This window comes from Saccostrea echinata, unplaced genomic scaffold, assembly GCF_033153115.1.
Source record: "Saccostrea echinata isolate AGI-Se365-2 ecotype Australia unplaced genomic scaffold, CSIRO_AGI_Sech_v1 ptg000030l, whole genome shotgun sequence".
In the NCBI taxonomy this organism is placed as follows: domain Eukaryota; kingdom Metazoa; phylum Mollusca; class Bivalvia; order Ostreida; family Ostreidae; genus Saccostrea; species Saccostrea echinata.
Window position 1 is genome coordinate 20,419,970 of NW_026889779.1, and position 12,849 is coordinate 20,432,818.

A 12,849-nucleotide genomic window follows, 5' to 3' on the forward strand; every position below is an offset into this window, starting at 1 on the left:
ATAAGCATTGAGCCCTCTACCAAAATTGTGAAATTCATGGCCCCAGGGTCAGGGGTTCTGGTGCTAGGGTGGGGCTATATAGATCATATAGTGAAAGTGCATTATTTCTTTGAAAATCTTCTTCTCTACTCCTGGGTATTATTGAAACAAATTAAATACATAGTTATGTTAAGCAAGAGTGACTCTACCAAAATTGTGAAATTCATAGCCCCAGGGTCAGTGGTTCTGGTGCTAGGGGGAGGGGGAGGGGTGCTATATAGATCATATAGTGAAAGTGCATTATTTCTTTGAAAATCTTCTTCTCTACTCCTGGGTATTATTGGAACAAATTGAATACATAGTTATGATAAGTAAGGGTGACTCTACCAAAATTGTGAAATTCATGGCCCCAGGGTCAGGGGTTCTGTTGCTAGGGTGGGGTTATATAGATCATATAGTGAAAGTGCATTATTTCTTTGAAAATCTTCTTCTCTACTCCTGGGTATTATAGAAACAAATTAAATACATAGTTATGATAAGCAAGAGTGACTCTACCAAAATTGTGAAATTCATAGCCCCAGGGTCAGGGGTTCTGGTGCTAGGTGGGGAGGGGGGGGGGCTATATAGATCATAAAGTGAAAGTGCATTATTTCTTTGAAAATCTTCTTCTCTACTCCTGGGTATTATAGAAACAAATTAAATACATAGTTATGATAAGCAAGAGTGACTCTACCAAAATTGTGAAATTCATAGCCCCAGGGTCAGGGGTTCTGTTGCTAGGTGGGGAGGGGGGGGGGGGCTATATAGATCATATAGTGAAAGTGCATTATTTCTTTGAAAATCTTCTTCTCTACTCCTTGGTATTATTTAAACAAATTAAATACATAATTATGTTAAGCAAGAGTGACTCTACCGAAATTGTGAAATTCATGGCCCCAGGGTCAGGGGTTCTGGTGCTGAGGGGGGGGGGGGGTATATAGATCATATAGTGAAAGTGCATTATTTCTTTGAAAATCTTCTTCTCTACTCCTGGGTATTATTGAATACATAGTTATGATAAGTAAGGGTGACTCTACCAAAATTGTGAAATTCATGGCCCCAGGGACAGGGGTGCTGGTGCTAGGGTGGGGCTATACAGATCATATAGTGAAAGTGCATTGTTTCTTTGAAAATCTTCTTCTCTACTCCTGGGTATTATTGAAACAAATTGAATACATAGTTATGATAAGCAAGGGTGACTCTACCAAAATTGTGAAATTCATAGCCCCAGGGTCAGGGGTTCTGGTGATAGGGAGGGGCTATACAGATCATATAGTGAAAGTGCATTATTTCTTTGAAAATCGACTTCTCTACTCCTGGGTATTTTTGAAACAAATTAAATACATAGTTATGATAAGCAAGAGTGACTCTACCAAAATTGTGAAATTCATGGCCCCAGGGTCAGGGGTTCTGGTGCTGGGGGGGGGCTATATAGATCATATAGTGAAAGTGCATTATTTCTTTGAAAATCTTCTTCTCTACACCTGGGTATTATTGAAACAAATTGAATACATAGTTATGATAAGCAAGAGTGACTCTACCAAAATTGTGAAATTCATGGCCCCAGGGTCAGGGGTTCTGTTGCTAGGGTGGGGTTATATAGATCATATAGTGAAAGTGCATTATTTCTTTGAAAATCTTCTTCTCTACTCCTGGGTATTATAGAAACAAATTAAATACATAGTTATGATAAGCAAGAGTGACTCTACCAAAATTGTGAAATTCATAGCCCCAGGGTCAGGGGTTCTGGTGCTAGGTGGGGAGGGGGGGGGGCTATATAGATCATAAAGTGAAAGTGCATTATTTCTTTGAAAATCTTCTTCTCTACTCCTGGGTATTATAGAAACAAATTAAATACATAGTTATGATAAGCAAGAGTGACTCTACCAAAATTGTGAAATTCATAGCCCCAGGGTCAGGGGTTCTGTTGCTAGGTGGGGAGGGGGGGGGGGCTATATAGATCATATAGTGAAAGTGCATTATTTCTTTGAAAATCTTCTTCTCTACTCCTTGGTATTATTTAAACAAATTAAATACATAATTATGTTAAGCAAGAGTGACTCTACCGAAATTGTGAAATTCATGGCCCCAGGGTCAGGGGTTCTGGTGCTGAGGGGGGGGGGGGGGTATATAGATCATATAGTGAAAGTGCATTATTTCTTTGAAAATCTTCTTCTCTACTCCTGGGTATTATTGAATACATAGTTATGATAAGTAAGGGTGACTCTACCAAAATTGTGAAATTCATGGCCCCAGGGACAGGGGTGCTGGTGCTAGGGTGGGGCTATACAGATCATATAGTGAAAGTGCATTGTTTCTTTGAAAATCTTCTTCTCTACTCCTGGGTATTATTGAAACAAATTGAATACATAGTTATGATAAGCAAGGGTGACTCTACCAAAATTGTGAAATTCATAGCCCCAGGGTCAGGGGTTCTGGTGATAGGGAGGGGCTATACAGATCATATAGTGAAAGTGCATTATTTCTTTGAAAATCGACTTCTCTACTCCTGGGTATTTTTGAAACAAATTAAATACATAGTTATGATAAGCAAGAGTGACTCTACCAAAATTGTGAAATTCATGGCCCCAGGGTCAGGGGTTCTGGTGCTGGGGGGGGGCTATATAGATCATATAGTGAAAGTGCATTATTTCTTTGAAAATCTTCTTCTCTACTCCTGGGTATTATTGAAACAAATTGAATACATAGTTATGATAAGCAAGAGTGACTCTACCAAAATTGTGAAATTCATGGCCCCAGGGTCAGGGGTTCTGGTGCTAGGGCGGGGTTATATAGATCATATAGTGAAAGTGCATTATTTCTTTGAAAATCTTCTTCTCTACTCCTGGGTATTTTTGAAACAAATTAAATACATAGTTATGATAAGCAAGAGTGACTCTACCAAAATTGTGAAATTCATGGCATCAGGGTCAGGGGTTCTGTTGCTAGGGCGGGGCTATATAGATCATATAGTGAATGTGCATTATTTCTTTGAAAATCTTCTTCTCTACTCCTGGGTATTATTGAAACAAATCAAATACATAGTTATGATAAGCGAGGGTGACTCTACCAAAATTGTGAAATTCATGGCCCCTGGAGGGTTAGGGGTTCTGGTGCTAGGGTGGGGCTATACAGATCATATAGTGAATGTGCATTATTTCTTTGAAAATCTTCTTCTCTTCTCCTGGGTATTATTGAAACAAATTAAATACATAGTTATGATATTAGGAAGGGTGACTCATCCAAAATAGTGATTTTCATAAGTACATTGTTATGATAAGCAATGATGCCTCTTCCAAAATTGTGAAATTCATGGCCCCAAGGACAGGGGTTCTGGTTCTAGGGTGGGGCTATTATAGATCCTATAGTGAAGGTGAATTTTTTCTTAGAAAATCTTCTTCTCTGCCCCTGGGTACTATTTAAACAAACTAAATACGTTGTTATGATACACAAGGATGCCTCTTCCAAAATTGTGAATTTCATGGCCCCAGGGTCAAGGGTTCTAGTGAAAAGGTTTGGGGGGGGGGGCTCTATTGATTATATAGTGAAAAAGCAAAATTTCTTTGAAAATATTCTTTTCTGCTTCTGGTTAAAAAGCAAAGAAGCTAAGTATATAGTTATGATGAGCAAGAGTGCTTCTTCCAGAGTAGTGAATTGCATGACCCGGGTCAGATGTGCTGGTGTAAGGGTGGGGCTCTTGATAATATAGTGAAATGCATTAATTCTATTAAATAATCCCGTCTGCTCCTTAATGTTAAGCAGATAAACAAAGTGATTACTTATGATGAGCAAACTTCTGGTCCCAGGGTGAGAGACTCTAGTGTTTCTTGGGGGGGGGGGGGGGGGGTTCTATTGATAATATTGTGAATCTGAAGTAAAAATGCATTATTTCTTTAAAAATTTTCTCTGCACTTGGGCATATCAGAGGCAAAAAGATTAAAAGTTATAATAAGGAAGGGTATTTTTACCAGATTTTGAACATCTGGACCATTTGTTCAAGTGTTCTAGTCCTGGCCAGGGCTCTATTAATTTGTATTCTACTGAGAGGAGTTATTCCCCTTTGCCATTTACTTTTGATAATTAATCACTGTAAACAATGTACTTCCAAAGGTTAATAGAAAAAGAGAATTAAGCAAGAATTTTTATTGTATAATACAAAAAGTATTTTCATAGTTTTAATGATCAGATAGACTTGTAAGTAATAGATAAATAAAAATGGAACAAAAATAACTTGTCTTATTAAATGTTCATCAAAGACCAAGAGAGGCCAATCAATGTAAGAGATTTGAACAAGAAATTAAAATAGTACAGAAGCACTGATAGGTTTTTAACACACTGTATAGTGATAGTGATAAATGGGGAACAGATTAGAACCTAATTCATAAACTATCAGTGAATACTAGATTAATTATTTTGTTGATCCTGATCACCCTATTTTTCTTGCTTTTGGGCAACAAAGCTTCACCTTTCAGTTCATTTTATACTCTATGGATCCTCTAAATTGTTGTATTATACTCAGGTGACCGTTAAGGCCCTTGGGCCTCTTGTTTTTTTTAATTTTTAGATTCATTTCTTACACTTTTGTCTTAATTAAAAATAATGAAATAAACTGTAGTTTGTATAAAATGTTTATTATGTATTTATTGAAGTTATCAGAACATGTGTTTCAATCGAACACGTGTTTATCCAGTGTTTGTTATGTAGACTGACTACCGATCTGATTGGCTAATGTATTTATAGAATACCTGTTCTATAAGTATTCTGATAAAGCATGCACACTTTACTGTATGTAAAAATTTACGCCATTCGAAGGCTTTCTCCCTCAGTGCAGACAGACGTTTTTCCGGCCTTCCGCCCTCTTAATATATAATTGTGTTTTTTGTCTTTGTAGATTTAAGATTTCAACGAAGAAAAGTTAAAATTGTATATTTTGTAATAATAATTAAATGCACTTGCGAGAGCGCTTCGTGTCTATATACGTCCTATTATTTACTTTCTAAATTATTTGTGTTTGTTTGAATTGAAACGAATAAGAATATAATTATTTTGTCATGCGAGGTTTTCAGGTGACCTTTTGTTCTCTGTTTACGCCCATCTTCATGCATTATGTCTGTCGCGGTTGTAAACTTTTAATAAAATTTTGCTTCTTCTCTGGAACCAATTTCAATCGATTGATTGTTTATTTCTTAACGCCGACTCGACAGCATTTCAGCCTTTGTCTCTCAGATCCACAGGTTAGACCCAAGGTGGGCTGTTGGTCGTATTTTAAAATATGTACATTTTATCTTCTTTACTCACCAACTTGTAAGAGACAAGATGCATGGACATGATTATACCATGCCCATACCGATGAAGAAGTTCTGTTAAATGAGTCCAGAGTTCCTCCAAGAGGAGCCAAAGTGGTCAATAATCACATGATACTCTTTTGACAATGAAAACCCATGGGTCTCTTATTACTACATGTATTATTCTTTGTTACATTTTCTCCTGGCCTATATTCAGGATAAAAATATGATCATTCAGTTCTTCAACTTAGTTCAAGAAAAGAAAAAGGGGATTCCGGTTTCAGTCAAACAGAACATGGATACTGAAGGAGTTTTTGACCGAGATTAGATTGTAGATTGAAGATTGTCATTTAGAATGACTTTGGAAGTATTATTGAAATAATACACAAAGTCAAACGTTGTGTTCGTCAATAGTTCGTCAACGCACTATTACTCTGTGTGAAATACAGTCCATAATGATGGATTTTAAATATATGTACCTGACAAGAATTCATTATTCTAGTCTAATCTTGGCCCTATAGAAATAAACGCTAAATCAAACAAAAGGTTATAAACAAAAACTATCGTTTGATATTGATGAAAAAGTAATGGATATTTGACTTAAGACATAGTGCATTAGTATCTCAGACTTGTACACGTTTATAGGTAATGTACTAAATAAGAGAAACTAGATGTTGTCATAAGACAGTAATGCCCCAGCATAAGTATCATTCTCCTTTGTGGTTCTTGGAACCAGAAAACATTGTTTGTTTTTTGACTTCTAATTGGTTCCTAGGGTGGAAAATGAAAATTTCAAAACCATTTTTCACATCTACAGGACATCACGTACCATATTCCAAAAGAAGAATTGTGTTAAAGGAGTTTGAGGAATTTAAAAGATAGTGTGTTGGAAGGACGAACCAGGGTAACAATATACTCGAACTTTCTTTAGAAGGTGGGGGTATAATCACAAAACAGCCTTGATTTCGCATTCAATTTACATATATAAGTAGAGCCATTCAAGTCATTTTAATGAATTGTTTCAACCAAAAGACTGATAATACTTTTTTTTTTTAATATTTTGAAAAATGAAAGAGTATCTTTTAAAACCAAAGACCTGTCACATCGTGTCATTTTTTTTTTCTCCGTTCAAAAAAGTTTTCAACAACTTTAAAGGAGTAAAAGTACTCTAGAAATGGTACATATTTGTGCTATGTTCATGAATTTAATTGGGGATGTTCACCTACAGTTCTAGTATGACATTTTCTCGTACACTTCGTCATCATTGGTAATTTCTGTGGTATCCCTCGCTCTTCCTACTGATTCGTTAACATAAGCATTAACCTCTTGCATCCCAATTTCATTGCCATATAAATTGCTTTGTGTCGCATCTTTCCCACAGTTGCCGTTATTTGATTCGCCCATCACAGTATATTCCTCTTCTGCAGTAGTACCATTTGGATTGGACATCGCCCAGTAACGGTCAGTAGCGTCCATTGGCTGATAGTGAGAGCAGTGGTCAGGGTTTTCTGGTGCTTTTCCTCCATTCATTTCCTGGTAATTGCCGGAAGGGACGGTATCTTTAATGAGCTGATAACTCTGGTTTGTGTAGTGAATTGTTTTATTTTCCTTCTTTAACTCTAGTGAGTCTTTGGGGCTGGTCAAACCAATTGACCGTCCGTCTGACTTTTGCTCATGCGTTTCCCTTATTTCTGGCATTGTTTGGTAATCATTTTCAGTTGCAATATTCTGACTAAGTTCATATTTTGGACTTGAAAATGACGTCACACTTGGACTGATTTCCTCATTTACTTTGGAATAAAAGCCGCTATTTTCCTTTTCCTGCACATAAATCCCTACACTGTTAATTGGAATCCTGGCATAATGATGGTCTTGTTCCGGATCTTGAAGATGTGGTTGATATGAGACAACCTGTGGCCCAGATCCCATAGCTGTATAAAATTGAACTTATGTATTAATAAGGAAAGGGTATGTGTGTTCGTCTCTCTATAGACATGGTGTATTATATCTGATATTATTCTGGTGTATTATATCTTATATTATGTTTTGTAAAGGAATAACTGTAGAAGATTATATGTAGCTTAAGTGTTGACGATATGTCATGACCCTGAACAAAAGTCATTTAGACTAGATCATAGTGTCAATTCTGAAGATCTCAACTCTGGATTAAACTTTACATTTGCATATAATTTATGTTCAAATTTGAAACATTGAGCCAAAAGTTAACAGATTATGAATTTTTATAGAGTGCTGTTAATACCTTGTTGATTTTTTCTCGTGCAACAACATTTTCTCTTCCTGAAAAAATAAAATTGATAATTAAATGTGCCAGTATTATTCGCTATCAATTTTCTTACATTTAAATATTTATGCTTTATTCATTAAAAAATGTAAAAAGTATGTGCATTATGTATAATGGAGTTGTAAAATTCATGAATTTAAGTGTTTATAAGTCATCACTCCATTAACGGAAAAGTACAGTTAGTAACTTTATTCATGTAACTGCTATATGTAATTGCTACAATGCGTAATTATGAAATTGTTACAACTTGTAACTGCTATATGTAATTGATACACTTTGTAACTGCTACATGTTATTGCTCAATATGTAATGGCTATTTGTAATTGCTAAAATATGTAACTTTATACATGTAACTGCTATATGTAACTGCTACAATACGTAATTATGTTACAACTTGTAACTGCTATATGCAATTGCTACACTTTGTAACTGCTACATGTTATTGCTCAATATGTAATGGCTATTTGTAATTGCTAAAATATGTAACTTCTATATGTTATTGCTACAATACCTAACTGCTACAATATGTAACTGCTATATGTAATTGCTACAACTTGTAACTGCTATATGTAATTGCTACAATATGTAACTGCTGAATTTTAGTGCATCAAGATGTAACTGCTATATGCTTGTGCTACAATATGTAACTACTGTATTGTTATTGGTACAAAATGTAACGGCTAAAGGTTAGTGCTATAATATGTTACTGCTATATGTAATTGCTACAATATGTAACTGCTATATGTCATTGCTACAAGATGTAACTGCTATACGTAATTGTCCCAACTGATGGTTTCCTACCTGATTAGTATTTTAGAAACAGAAATTAAGATAGTTGCCAATTATTTCGGAGGAGACGCAAATTTTATTAATAGTTGTAATTATTTGAAATGAGTAATGTTCACTGTACACATACCTCAATGCAATCATAATGACAGCCGCTGACAAAAGAATAATAGACAAAATACCACCAGTTATCCACAATGTCATGTCTGTGTTGGAAGCTGAAATCAGTTGCAAATGCCAGAATGCATAAACAGGTACACTTATGATATTATAAAAATTATAACTCATGGACTGGTATATTTTCGGATCCATGATTAAAAGTTCAACCTTGTCTAAAATATTGCCATGTGACACCCCCCCCCCCCCCCCTTCCAGGTGAGTCACAAGCCCAGCCCAACGACAGCATACACCTTACAAGATTTGAACATACTCAGTACATGTATTTGTTTCTACGATAAAGGTACGCTTTTATATCCTTTTGACTAAGTGTGGCTTTATTTTTTGAAGATTTTTCCCCCAGATAAACAAATGTAAAACCTCGACACCCCCTCCCCCCATTTATGAATACGATTTAAATGATTCTTAATTTATACCACATGGGGGATACATGCATGAGGATTCCTTCACATTACTTCTCCAAGCCCAGTGGGTCTTGAATTTTTTTAAAATGATCATACCTTTATAATTTTATTTTTTTATTGTCCCCTTTCAAAGGAGCAAGATACATTCTTTGAAATTAAAGATGTTTTGTGTAAAGTTTAGTTGAAATTGCCTCTATAGTTCTAAACAGGTCTAAAATAAAAAGAGGGAAGAGTAAATTCAAAATTTTTAACATGATAAAACGTGCATATATAATTTTTTTTTCAAGCCCAATGGGTTTTGAAATTTTTTACCCCGTCATCGTGTCGTAAATTTTGCATTTACCTCCATCCAACCTGTTCATTCCAAATTTGTACATGTATGATAAAACTTGCAAATAAATTGTGTCTCTTCAAGCCCAGTGGGTATTGATTTTTTTTAAAAATGATCATACCTTTATAATTTTAGTTTTTTTTTTATTTTCTTCTTTCAAAGGAGCAGGGTAAATTCTTTGAAAAGATGTTTTATGCAAAGTTTAGTTAAAATTGTCTCAATAGTTCTAGAGAGGTCTAAAATAAAAAGAGGGGAAAGCGGAAAATTAACAGACGGACGACAAGCTAACAGGCTAAATGAGATTCGACACACAAAGGCACCTCCAAAGTCCTAGACTCACAGGGAACATATAAAAGGCTTTGGATATTGCTATGAATATGTACGGTACATACCATTTTGGGGTCTGTCTAGGGAGTTTGATTGACCTAGAAAGAAAAACCGGATACAACAAAATACTTTTTCTTTTCTATCTTCAACATGTTTTGTTTATCTTACTTTAATCTGCATTGCTAGTGAATAATATGGTACAAATACAAAAGTATCTTTTAATCCGTCCAAGTATTTTCTTACTAATACACCAAGTACCTACTTCCACAGTTTCCGTTAAATGAATCATCTCCTAAGCAGGGAGTTAGGACCTGATTACACGTTAGGTCATCACATGTTTGAAGACAAGTTAGAAGCGTGTTACACTGTAAAATTCAAAATAAAGAACTATAGATAAATAGAAAATCTATTAAAATAAGTGCCATATTATAATTTATGAAGCTATTGTTAGCTTTGTAAAGCGTGAATCACACGGATTTCATTTCAAACGGTTTGGCGAAATGAAAAATTAACGTTAAATGGGTCAGAAACAATCTCTTGATTTAGCTATTTAACTTTGAATCGACTATATAATTTTACTTAAGTGTAGTTATTCTAAACAGCTTAATTGCTATTTAAGCACATGTTTTTTTCTTACAGATGCATTTTTTCAAAAGTACAAAATTCCCACTTTCTTGGAGTTACGGTTCTTTAAATAACAGCACGAGAAAAAAATGTGATTCAAAATGGATTTTTTTCAGAGCATTAATTTTTATATATATATTTTTAAAAAGTTTTCAGTCTATACAACATTTAATATGTGACCAAACAATTATTCCTTCAAATAATACAGGTATTATAATAGATGTCAGTTCTGGTGAACAAGATAATGGTTGGTAAATAATTCAGCATATTGTGAAGCCGTCATAGTAACCCATGTCTCGAGGGGGTACAGTTACCTCAAACAAAAGTAATAAGTTTTAAAAGCAGTCATGTTTCAAGAATCTTTGATTTGGATAAATAGTTAATCAATAGATTTTGTACCGACCTGTAGTGTTATGCACTAAATTTGTACTTTTTGATTTTTCAATGAGCAATGTGTCCCTTACGTTACAAATTCGGTCAGTGGGAATCTGAAAGCAGCCAGATCCTGACCCATCGTTCAGCGAATCTTCGTCGTCCGAAGTCTGTCCTGCAGCAAAAAAAAAAAAAAAAAAAAAAAAAAAAAAAAAATCTTGGATAGAAAAAGTGAACAGTTTATCGATTCTCATATTTCCAGTATTAAAAGCACTATTACCTTTGCCTACCTTTAATTTCAGAAGTATGTCCGAAGGCTACTGCAGCCAATAACGGCAGGTGCGCTTTCATCGTCTCGATTTACAGTCACTGGGGGGACACGATATACCGATTGTATTATAGTGGTTACGCGTCATCACCGGACGACGACTTCCGTTTATTAAGAATATCAGTATTAATATCTCTTTGTAATATTATGGGAATCTGATTAAATACCTTATTGTGGCAAGAGCAAATATTCACACTTATTGAAACAAGAATGAAAAATTATTTTGGGTAAATATATAGGTACCTAGAAAGTTAGGAAATATCATATATTTTCACTTCAATGATAGGAAGTCATGCAATAGCTTTGTTTTAATCTGTTTGGTAATTTTCAAATTTAACACGTAATTTTCTTTATCTCTGATAAACAACTGACTTGTCGTCCACATTGCATAACATATTACAATGAACAAATAATCAAACATCTCTATTTTTGGATATGAACATCTGGGAACATCGATATAAATAAATAGTAATAGATATCACAAATTTTTGTCCTTTTTTCCCTTAATTTCATGGAATGACACAATTTTAACGCATTTTCCCCCTTGCAATCCACAGGGAAAGCAAAGTTAACCTTTTAACTACATATATGTACATTTTTAGGAGGAAGAGGTGTTTTTAATTGGTACTCAGATGATGATGAGCAGTTCATCAACATACATGTAAGATGTGACTCATTGCCACAGTCGTTGCATTTAATTGTTTTACACTGAATATGATCTACTATTTGACCTCCAACATAATCGTCCAGATAATCATTTACATTGCAATGTATTAAGGTTTTTAATTCAAAAATCCAAATTACTTTTTGGTTAAACATTTTTGTAAAATTCATTTTTAATTTCATCTCTAACGGAGGGAAGTATTTCTTCTCGTATCTCCTTGCGAAGGTGGTTTTCAATTTCCTCTTTAATCTCCTTCTTCAACATCGGTAACATGATGTCCAGTTTCTGCTGGACAATTCTGGCCACGTGATCATCAATTGACATATCACTATGATGACTTTCATTTTCCTCATAGAGCCCCTTTCTTTTTACAGAATCTTCTCCTTCCTCAGATCTCTCTGTGTTGAGGACTTTGTGATCAGCTTTTGGACGACTGTCTTGTTTAATACTGGTCTTACCATTGTCTTCCAAGACATTTGCGTACTTTTTCACCGCCTCTAAAATGACTTTTACTCTTTTTTCTTTGTCGTTTTCGCTCGCAAATTTGTTCTCAAGTCCCACATATGAGAGATTGTACCTTTTCAGAAAAGAAAGTAGTGTATAGTTTCTTTTCAAAAAGCGGTCAATGGCTCTATCAACTACTGTGTCTTTGTCCTCAATTTCTCCCAGGTTCGTGAAGACGACCACAGTTCTTTTAAGCATAGTAGGATTTCTCCGTAACATTTCACTGAGGGCAAAACTCTCTTCATCGGTAAAACGTTTTAGTTTGATGACTACTAGAAAACATATCTTAATTCCATCCCGAGTTGTGATATTTTGATGTAGATGCTCAATATCCTTTGTGGTCAGGAGACCGGGTGTGTCTATGAGGTTGAAGTCAATGCCTATCCGATGACCCTGGGCACTGGCCACCTTTGAAGTGGGCGATACTACAAATTCTTTTTTTCCTAGGATAGTATTAGCTGTACTGGTCTTACCACCTCCCGCAAATCCCACTAGGACTAAATTCAATTCTTCTCTACAGTAGAAAAAGTTTTCTTTCATTTTTATTTAATTTAAAAAAAAGGAATTATTATTACATTTTATATAATTGTTTATAAATAAAAAAAAATATCAGTTTTCTTTGAGTGTTTACCTTACAAATGAGGCAGCCATTAAAGGGAAACTCTCAACCTTGGGTTGTTTTTAACTTGCATATGATTTTTATCCACAAATTAAACTGACAAAACTC

General features: G+C 34.9%; 2 protein-coding genes across 2 annotated transcripts; both read right to left on the reverse strand.

Moving 5' to 3' along the window:
- Window positions 1–6,361: 6,361 nt before the first annotated feature.
- LOC133196523 (uncharacterized) lies at window positions 6,362–10,995 on the reverse strand. The gene is made up of 7 exons (XM_061332398.1): window positions 10,917–10,995; window positions 10,719–10,801; window positions 9,893–9,995; window positions 9,696–9,728; window positions 8,522–8,609; window positions 7,564–7,601; window positions 6,362–7,234 (listed from the first exon to the last, which is right to left on the reverse strand). Exons 1-7 carry the CDS (start codon window positions 10,975–10,977, stop codon window positions 6,534–6,536), a joined length of 1,107 nt encoding a protein of 368 aa, XP_061188382.1. The 5' UTR covers window positions 10,978–10,995; the 3' UTR covers window positions 6,362–6,533.
- A 770-nt stretch (window positions 10,996–11,765) lies between these two features.
- On the reverse strand, window positions 11,766–12,816 carry LOC133196928 (GTPase IMAP family member 9-like). The gene is made up of 2 exons (XM_061332773.1): window positions 12,754–12,816; window positions 11,766–12,636 (listed from the first exon to the last, which is right to left on the reverse strand). The coding sequence occupies exons 1-2, from the start codon at window positions 12,771–12,773 to the stop codon at window positions 11,766–11,768; spliced, it is 891 nt and encodes a 296-aa protein (XP_061188757.1). The 5' UTR covers window positions 12,774–12,816.
- Between the last annotated feature and the right edge of the window lie 33 nt (window positions 12,817–12,849).

What these genes read in the sequence shown, in the direction of transcription:
- LOC133196928 (XM_061332773.1), bottom strand. Translation starts at nt 12,773, where the DNA reads ATGGCTGCCTCATTTGTAAG. An exon ending in ATGGCTGCCTCATTTGTAAG is followed by an intron (nt 12,637 to 12,753) that starts GTAAACACTCAA and finishes TTTCTACTGTAG; the next exon opens with AGAAGAATTGAATTTAGTCC.
- LOC133196523 (XM_061332398.1), bottom strand. Translation starts at nt 10,977, where the DNA reads ATGAAAGCGCACCTGCCGTTATTGGCTGCAGTAGCCTTCGGACATACT. An exon ending in ACATACTTCTGAAATTAAAG is followed by an intron (nt 10,802 to 10,916) that starts GTAGGCAAAGGT and finishes TTTTTGCTGCAG; the next exon opens with GACAGACTTCGGACGACGAA. An exon ending in CCACTGACCGAATTTGTAAC is followed by an intron (nt 9,996 to 10,718) that starts GTAAGGGACACA and finishes TGAATTTTACAG; the next exon opens with TGTAACACGCTTCTAACTTG.